Genomic DNA, 10,142 nt, shown 5'->3' with positions numbered 1-10,142 from the left:
TTGCTAGAGTTAGTAAAAATTGGCACTATTTACAGTCATATAATGAAATATTTTTCCATAATTCAAATTGAATTTATAAAAAAATTCAAAGTATTAAATCAATAAAAAATAAGTATATTATTTACTCAATATTATATGTAACATTTTATTTATTTATTTATTTTATATTTTGATTAATAAATTTGAATATTCATTCAAAGAATTTGTAAATGACTATAACATATAGAAATTAACTAAATAATTAAAAAATTAAAAATAAATATGAATTAGTATATCTTCCTTATGAAATAGATCAATTAGAACTTAAATTGATAAATTTAGATGGTTAGTATAAAACGATAATATTTAATAGTTGAGGTTATCATCTTAAATTTAGATATATTTAATAAACTCATGTAAATCTAAATTTCTAGATTACAAAAGGAATCAAATCATTCAATAAAACCACAAAAATCTTTCTTCTAGACTAATAAAATGAAAGGACAATCCATTTAATCATGTCAAAATAAAAAAACAAAAAAAAAAGCACCTTTTGACTCCCCCAAAAAAAACACCAACACAATCAATCCATTGAATAAAATTAATCAGCCTATTCAATCAATCTATTCAATGAAGACATAAAAATCAATTCATTCAATAAAACCACAAAAATCTTTCTTCTAGAATAATAAAATGATAGGACAATCAAAAGAAAAAAACAAAAAAAAGCACCTTTTGACTCTCCTTAAAAAAAACACCAAAACAATCAATCCATTCAATAAAATTATTATTAATCAGCCTATTCAATCAATCTATTCAATGAAGGCATAATATCTTTCGAGTCAAAAAGATAAAATAATTCTTAGTCCCTCCATGAAGCCACAATAATCTTTCCTGAAGGAAAAATAAATAAATTCTCACCTAGATGAAAGCTGCTAGCAACTGCCTTGACCGTAATGAATACAGGAAAGTAAATAAGAAGATGTTGACATGCAATCTTAGTAATTCAATGCCGTGCTTCAGTGAAATGCAGGATAGAGGCATGCAGTGGTCACCGTGGAGGATGGAGACTAGCACAAGTGGACAAACGTACTCAATTTCGCCACAAGAATTTGCACGTCTGTCCTGTATTTTTTATTTATTTTTTGACAATGTTTGTACGTAAGAAAATGAAGAAAACTTTTGTGGCAGAGATTGTTGCTATTGCTCTGCAGAGTGTAGAAGAAATTTGTGACTACCTAGAATAAGATTATTTTTCTAATCAGATTTTGAGGATATATTTTTTTTGTTGTTGTTTCTGTATACAACTTAACTGTTTATAACTATTATTTTGATTTCTAAGTACTAATGACAGGTTGTGGGATCTATTATGCATGGAAGAGTAAAATAAGTGGAATCTATTATGCATGGAAGAGTAAAATAAAAGAAACGCACAATCACTCAATAGTTATGTTAAATCCCCTACTAATTGTGAACACACAGATCAATTACCAAACAAAAAAAAGTTAAAAATTGAAATCTATTGATATATATATAATTTATTAATAATAATTTAATTATCATTATTTTAAGTTAGATTGACCCCTACCAAAAAAAAAAAAAAAAAAAAAAAAAAAAAAAAATATATACGATTACTAGAACATGGATAGTCTCCTAATGAATGGACATAAATTCATTTTCTATTGATAATAGCATTTCTCTTTGACCGTTAGCTGGGGTATGCTGGGACGAAGATCTATAGAGACATCAAGCATTCAGGCGACGCACAGCAGTAAAGATATCAAGAGCGCCTTTTAGAAGACGCCGTGACTATAATGGGTTCAGAAGCGAGAGTAGATTTCTTTCCTTTATTCCGAATCCTCAAGGATGGAAGCGTCCAACGCTGCATGGGCACGGAGACTGTGCCCCCTGAGAGCGGCGGAGTGCCCGTGGCCTCCCAAGACATCACACTGGACGCAACCAAGGGCGTTTATGTCCGGCTGTATATTCCAACCGGAGCCGAAGGCGAAAAGCTACCGGTGGTGGTCTACACCCACGGCGGGGGCTTTTCCATTGAATCGGCCGCTTCCCCCACATACCACAACTATCTCAATCTCCTGGCCAAAGAGGCCAAAGTTATCTGCGTGTCGGTGGACTACAGGCGGGTGCCAGAGCACCGTCTCCCTATACCCTACGACGACTGCTTCAGTGTTCTCGAGTGGCTCGACTCGGACACCCTTCATCCTTCAATCGCTACCAAAGCAGATCTGGGCAGGTGTTTCATTGCTGGCGACAGTGCGGGGGGCAATATTGTGCACCGATTGGGGTTTATGGCCACTGAGAAAAGCTGGAGGCGCTTGTGTATCGAGGGCGCGGTGTTAATTCATCCCTTCTTTGACGGGGAAGATAAGATCCATGAATTAGGACCCGAATTACAAGCCATGGTTGAGTTTGGAGATGGGCTGTGGAAGTTGTCGTTGCCCGATGGGGCAGATAAAGACCACCCTTTCAGTAACCCCATTGGTCCACGCTCTCCTCCTCTGTCTTCGCTTGTTTACAGGCGTCTGCTGGTTGTGGTCGCGGGCAAGGATATGTTGAAGTACAGGGGGAAATTGTACTACGAAGCGCTGAAGAAGGCAGGAAAAGAGGCGGAACTTATTATCGCTGAGGAGGAAGAGCATGTGTTTCATCTCAAAGACCTTCAGTGCCCCAATGCTGTGTTGATGATGAAGTGCATTTCTGACTTCATTGCTTCTACTCCTGCTATCCCTTCTTAATTAGGGGATTCTGTGACTCCCAGGTTTTTTTCTTTTCTTATAATATCTGCTCGTATACCGACCAATATGTATGGTGTTTTTAATTTTCTATGAATATCTGTTTTTTTTTTTGTTATTTTCGATAATCCATGTTCTGTAGATCATATCTTGCTATAGATCTGAGGGTATTTGTTTGAAAGTCGGATATTTTAGCTTGCATAAGGAAGACTGGGCTTGATATACAGAGTCTAAGGTTAATGTTTTCGGTGGTGGACTGATAAGATCACAATTCGCTTGGGACAGAAAATTTGTTGCTTCCTATGGATTTTGGGTTTGAGGTTCAGGTTTCACACAGCATCCTTCATTTAATTATATTTTATTTTACAGTAAGAATAAGAACATTGCTTTTCATGAGGTTTGACATTGGATGCATTCAGATCCTAGTTTTCATGTCCCACTGAATTGATGTATAAATTAATGGTTTGTTTAAATTATATTAAATTAGTGGAGATGTTTTAAGTATTTTTCAAAGTGAAGATATTTTATTTAGGTTTCACATCCCTATTGAACTGATGTATAAATTGATGGTTTCTTAAAATTATACTAAATTAGCATAGATATTTAAAATATACTTATTTAAAAAAATTAGAGATAAAATATTTTGTTTAAATTAATAATCAGACATAAATTTTATGTGATGTGTATTTTGGAAATATTAAATACTAATATTTTGACATGTACATGGCTATGAAATTTAAAGTGAAAATTAAGGTTTTTCTGTTAACACACTCATTGTATTACGTTCCTATTAGTGTCATTCTAGAATACTTCTTGACATTAATAAATGTTGCAGAATTATTAGTTATTTTACTATGATATATGCAAGAATATAATTGATAAAATGCAATTGCATTTTGTTAAAAAAGTTGACTGTTATATTATTCATTGGATTTAAAATTTTAAATATGTGAATAGATTTAATCGATAACATTTAATGTTTATAGATTTTGTGGTTTATGAATTTGTATGTTTATATTTCAAGAATAAATATTGAGAGCATTAGAAAGAAAATTATAGATTGAGATTTTGATTGTTTCTATGAATGAAATTATGTTTCTTTATACACACTTTTTATCAATTAATGTGAATGCAGGGAACTATGCATTTTATTTAAAGAATAATACTTAAAAAGTTAGAGTTATAGACCAATGAATATTATAAAATTAAATGAAGCCTTTGTATATAGGAATACAATAAAATATAACAAGTAGGTTAGAAAAACACACAAGACACTCAAGATTTTGACCATGTCTTGCACTTTTCACTCCCAAATTGACATTGGAATAAATAACCATGTTGTGTGAATCCAACTTCTTTTTTGATATCTATCTTTATCTTTTGCACAATAGTTCAATAGCAAGTTGGTCCTTGAATTAATAATTTGCTAAGCTGGAATGGGAGAAAAGCCAAAGAGGAGGAGGATGAGAGCCACCATTTATTACATTATCCTTTGCTAGAATTATAAACTCATATAAACAAACAACAAGAATATGAATTTTCTTGTTGACCTTCATGTATAATATAGGCTCATTGTTGCTTTTACTAAATTCATTAATCATCATTGTAATGTTGTAATTTGGAATTATGGTTTTATCAATTAGGACAATAGTGTTAAGTCCCGGAGACAACTGAGAGGGGGGTGGGGGTGAATCAATTGTCAAATAAATTCAAACCAAAAACAACTTAATTGCAGTACCGGTAAAGATTAATGCATGAAACAGAAAGAAAATAACATCCACAACACATAACACCATTATTTGTGCGTGGAAACCCAGTAAGGGGAAAAACCACGGTGGGAAACCTTACCCACAATCAGATGATACTACTGCAGATAGTATGTGTATACAATAGGGGGTTTGCACATGCCGAAAGGCCAAGCGCCTAGAGCTCACTACTCAAACACAAATAGGAGTCACACTGACTACAATTGGATGGTTAAATCCAATAATGATGTACTGCTCAAAATAGCATCTTCATATGTTGGATTCACTACCGGTTGAGTTCTGATATGTCTTCACAAAACCTTCCTTCTACCTTCAAATGATGTTTGCATGTATAGCTCTTCTTATTCTCGCATATACCTTATTTCATTCACATTCCACACTTCTACTTCGATCAAATAAGATCTTACATATATACCAAAGCCTAGGACCAAAATGTATAGGTTGGCTTTGCAAAAGATATTACAATAAAAACAATTTACAAGTAAAATAATAACTAATGCAATATCCAATTCAACATGTCGGCTTAATGCATTTACAACATTAATAAATCATCTACATAGCGTGTTGTGCTGATCTGGAATAGATAAGCCTGTCGGTGCTTATCCTGGACCTATTTGTCGATAATAGCAAATATGCAAACACGAATATACCAATGAACAAATATTCAAGACAAAGTGTCCAAATGATGTCTTCGACATAACCAAGTTTTTTCCATGTCATTCCAAGTGCCGATGAACAATATATCCTACCGATGACTATGCATAAGTCACTTGCTTGCCGATGAACATTGTTAGAGTTGATAAGTGTTGACATCAATGACAAAACCATATCAACATATCCAAAATACCAACAATCTCCCCCTTTGGCATTGATGGCAACACAAGATGGAAAAACCATCAAAGTGCCAAAATAGAAATGCCAAATACCAAAAACCAACAATCTCCCAAAAGAGATCATATCCAGAAATCAAATCAAAATTCAAGTACAGAGAGTAATCAATCTCTCCCAAAATAAAAGTCTCTTCCCAAGGGATAAAGTCTCTCCCCCTAGGAGTAACATGTGTTTTTCCATATCAATCTCTCCCCCTTTGACATCAAATGCCAAAGCTATACAAAAACCAGGTTCAAATACAAAATACCAGCTAATTTAGTATACCAACTACTCCCCCTGAGAAGTAGCTCTCCTCATCAAAGCCGGAGTAAAAGATTTATCTATTAGTTCTATCGGTTGATGATAAACATCAACTGTCTAAGTCTCTATCGGAGGGGGTATGACCCCAAGTTGGTCTCTGAGATATTCAAAAGTCTCCTTAAGCAAAGGCTTAGTGAAAATATCTGCAATCTATTCTTTAGTATTCAAATAAACCAGTTTTACTTCTTTTGCTTCTACATTCTCTTTCAAAAAATTCAGTTTGATAGAGACATGTTTAGTTTTAGAATGTAGTACCGGATTCTTAGATATATCAATTGCTGATGTATTATCACAATAGATAGTTATAGGTTCTTTGCATTTCACCTTTATGTCCTTCAACATTTGCTTAAACCATAATAGTTGTGTATAGTTAGTTGCTGTTGCAACATATTCTGATTCAGCTGTTGATAAAGATGTGTAACTTTGTTTCTTACTCAACCAAGAAATTAATCTGCTTCCAAGAAAAAATGCTTTACCGGTGGTGCTTTTTCTGTCATCTACATCTCCTACCCAATTTGCATCTGTGTATGCACATAATTCAAAGTTATCATCTCTAGGATACCATAGGCCAAGATTTGTAGTGCCTTGTAAGTAACAGAAAATCCTTTTTACTGTTGATTCATGATTTTCTTTAGGATTACTCTGAAATCTTGAAACAATACATACTGCATTCATAATATCAAGTCTTGTTTGTGTCAAATACAATAGACCTCCTATCATAGATTTGTACCTAGTTGGATTAACAGGTGTAGATTCATCCCTTAGTGATAATTTGTCATTTGTAGTCATAGGTGTGCTTACCGGTTTAGATTTTTTGATCCCAAATTTCTTTAGTAACTCCTTTAAGTACTTAGATTGACTCAAGAATATACCTTTATCAGTTTGTGAAATCTGCAATCCTAAAAAGAATTTTATCTCTCCAATCATAGACATTTCAAATTCTTGATGCATTTCAATAGAAAAGTCTTTACATAATCCATCTTCTCCTCCAAAGATTATATCATCAACAAAAACTTCTATAACCAAGATGTCATCATTAGTCACTTTATAGTATAAGTTGTTGTTAGCATTACCTTTAGGAAAACCAATCTTCAAAAGGGATTTATCGAATCTAGCATACCAAGCTCTTGGAGCTTGCTTCAACCCATACAAAGCTTTTCTTAACTTGCAAACCATATCTTTGTTATCTGTCAAAGAAAATCCATCAGGTTTCTCAATGTAAACTTCTTCTTCAAGATCTCCATTCAGAATTGCATATTTAATATCCATTTGATATATTTTGTAGTTTATGTGTGCTGCAAAAGCCAAGAATAATCTGACTGCCTCAATTCTAGCTACCGATGTAAAGTTTTCATTGTAATCAATTCCTTCTTTCTATGAATATCCCTTACACACTAGTCTTTCTTTATTTATGATTACCTTACCATCTTCATTAATTTTGTTTCTGAATACCTATTTTGTTCCAATTACATTTTTGTCTTTAGGCAGGGGAACTAATGTCCATGTGTTATTCTTTTCAATTTGTTCTAATTCTTCTTCCATAGCTTTAATCTAGTGTTTATCTTCACATGCCTCATTAATTGATTTTGGTTCAATTTGAGAAATAAGACACACCTCTTCATTTGCCAATCTTGCTCTTGTCATAACTCCTTGATATTTGTTCCCAATTATCTGATCTTCAGAGTGGTTGAATCTTACATATCAGGGTGTCTTTGTTTGTTGTTGTTCTCCAGTTACAGTGGATTTTTCAGATGATACCGGTGTAACTAGATCTTCATTTTGTACCAGTGTGTTCAATGTAGGTTCATTTGTCAGTATCTTTGTTGTCGGTTCAGAGTCTACATACCTTGAAGTTCCTCTAAACTGTTCATCAATTTTCACATTTGTACTCTCAACAATTTTCTGCAATCTCTTGTTAAAACATCTATATGCCTTGCTCTTAAATGAATAACCAAGAAATATTCCTTCATCACTTCTGGGATCAAATTTTACAATATACTCATCTCTTCTAATATAGCATTTACTTCCAAATATTCTAAAATATTTAAGAGTAGGAGTAATACCAAACCATAGTTCATGAGGGGTCTTACCAGTTTCACCTTTGATGTGAACTTTGTTGAATGTGTAGACTGTTGTGCTTGTTGCCTCTCTCCAATATACATGTGGTAGATTTTCTTCTGATAACATACTTCTAGCTGCATCCAAGATAGTTCTATTTTTCCTTTCTACAACTCCATTATGCTGGGGTGGCCAGGGTGTTGATAACTGTCTTTTGATTCCATTTTTACTTCACAGAATGCATTAAATTCCTTAGATGTAAATTCACCTCCTTGATCTGATCTTAGACATTTGATTTTCTTACCAGTTTCATTATCTACCATTGCCTTGAATAGCTTGAATTTCCCAAGTGCTTCTGATTTTTCTTTGAGAAAAGTAACCCAACACATTCTAGAATAGTCATCAATGATTAGCATGAAATATCTATCACCTTGTAAGCTTTTAGTTCTAGCTGGACCACATAAATCAGTATGAATTAATTCAAGAACATTATTGGATTTTTCTAAAATACTTTTAAAAGATGCTCTAACTTGTATTCCAAATTGACATTCCTTACATATCGGATTGTGAGGTTTAACAATCTTAGGTAAGTCTCTAACTGCCTTAGTAGTACTGATATTCACAATGCAATCAAAATTTACATGACAGAGTCTCTTATGCCATAGCCAACTTTCATCAATATGTGCAATCAAGCATGTCTTTTCATTGTTATTCAAATGAAAGATATTACCTCTAGTTTGATTACCGATTGCAATTTCCAAACCAGTTTTGTTCATAATTTTTCATTTCCCATTCTTGAATTGTAACTAAAATCCTTTTCAACTAATTGACCAACACTCAAAAGATTATGCTTTAAACCTTCAACATAGTAAACATTGTCAGTATTATGCTTACCATCAATAGATATAGTACCTTTACCTTTGATCAAACAAGCTTTATCATCTCCAAATCTTACTAGACCTCCATTATATTCCTGAAAGTCAAGAATTTACTTTTATCACCAGTAATATGATGTGAACATCTTGAATCAATGATCCATTCATCCTTAACTTCAATTTTAGCTGCCAGGGCCTGCTCTACCGGTTGAACAGTAGGTGTCGGTTGATTTTTTGTTATAGCAACAAAGACCCATCCATTATCTGTCGGATCCTCATAAGAATCATCAGTGACTCCTTCATCAGCAAGATAACAAGACTTGTCTTTATTCTTCTTAAATCTGTATCTCTGATATTCAAGGTTAGGCTTGTATGTTCTACTAGCTTCTTCTTTCAATCTTTCATGTCTATCAGGGCATCTTGAAGCCATATGACCAATCTTATTATAGTTAAAACATTTAAAGGGTGCTTTACCTTTATACTTATTTCCAACTGGACCTTTAGGCATTTTCCTTGCAAATAGTGCTTCAAGTTCTTCAAGTTCTTCATTTTCTCTCCTGCTTTCTTCAAGTTCTCTTGCATAAAAGGCATTCCAATCAGACTTCTCAAATGATGATGCAGATGATGTTGATGCCTTAAAAGCTAAATCTGTCTTTATAGTAGCAACACAACTAAATTCCTCAATTTTAAAAGCTGAAAGTTTTCCAATCAATGTATCTCTAGTTACTGATGTATTAGGCATTGTTCTTAACTCATTTATAGCAGTAACTTTCATTTTGTATGCCGATGGAAATCCTCCTAAACCTTTTGAAACAATTTCATCTTCACTTAAGGTTCCTCCACAACATTTAATACCCAAAACAATTTTATTTACTCTTTCCATAAAAGCAAAAATTCTTTCATCTTCTTCCATTTTCATATTTTCATACCTGACCTAGAAGCTTTCAAGTTTTGCAATTTTGACTGTGGAAGCTCCTTCTTTCAATGTTTCCAAATGGTCCCAAATAGCTTTAGCAGTAGATCTATATGATAATCCCATGATTTTCTGATTTGATAATGCGCTCAAAAGTGCTTCTCTTGCTTTGCATTCATTTTCTTCATCTTTGCCTAAGGTTGACGGATTAGGATGACTAGGAGTAGGAGCAGTTTAGCCATTCTTTGTAACTTCCCATATGTCCTTTCTAATGCAATTCAGATGTGTCTCCATCCCGATCTTCCATATGCCATAGTTGGTTCCATCAAGTTTAGGACTGTCCTTCTTGAAATAGTTCGAAGACATTGGAGCTCCTCAAGTTGATAAACTTCTGTAAAAAGAGGACTAGGCTCTGATACCAATTGTTATGTCCCAGAGACAATTGAGAGGGGGGGGGGGTGAATCAGTTGTCAAATAAATTCAAACCAAAAACAACTTAACCAAACTTAATGCTTAATACCAGTAAACCAAAGTTAATGTCGGTAGACAATTTATTAGTTAATTGCAGTACCGGTAAATATTAATGCATGAAATAGAAAGACAATAA

At 33.6% G+C, this 10,142-nt stretch overlaps 1 protein-coding gene across 1 annotated transcript; it reads left to right on the top strand.

The window, feature by feature from the left end:
* The first annotated feature begins 1,650 nt into the window (after positions 1–1,650).
* On the top strand, positions 1,651–2,850 carry LOC131036802 (tuliposide A-converting enzyme 1, chloroplastic). The gene has a single exon (XM_057968789.1). It carries the CDS (start codon positions 1,794–1,796, stop codon positions 2,733–2,735), a length of 942 nt encoding a protein of 313 aa, XP_057824772.1. The 5' UTR covers positions 1,651–1,793; the 3' UTR covers positions 2,736–2,850.
* The last annotated feature ends 7,292 nt before the right edge of the window (positions 2,851–10,142 follow it).

This window comes from Cryptomeria japonica, chromosome 5 (assembly GCF_030272615.1).
Source record: "Cryptomeria japonica chromosome 5, Sugi_1.0, whole genome shotgun sequence".
NCBI classification, from domain to species: Eukaryota; Viridiplantae; Streptophyta; class Pinopsida; order Cupressales; family Cupressaceae; genus Cryptomeria; species Cryptomeria japonica.
The sequence above is the reverse complement of the archived record's forward strand: the minus strand, read 5'-3'. Positions and strand labels throughout refer to the sequence as shown.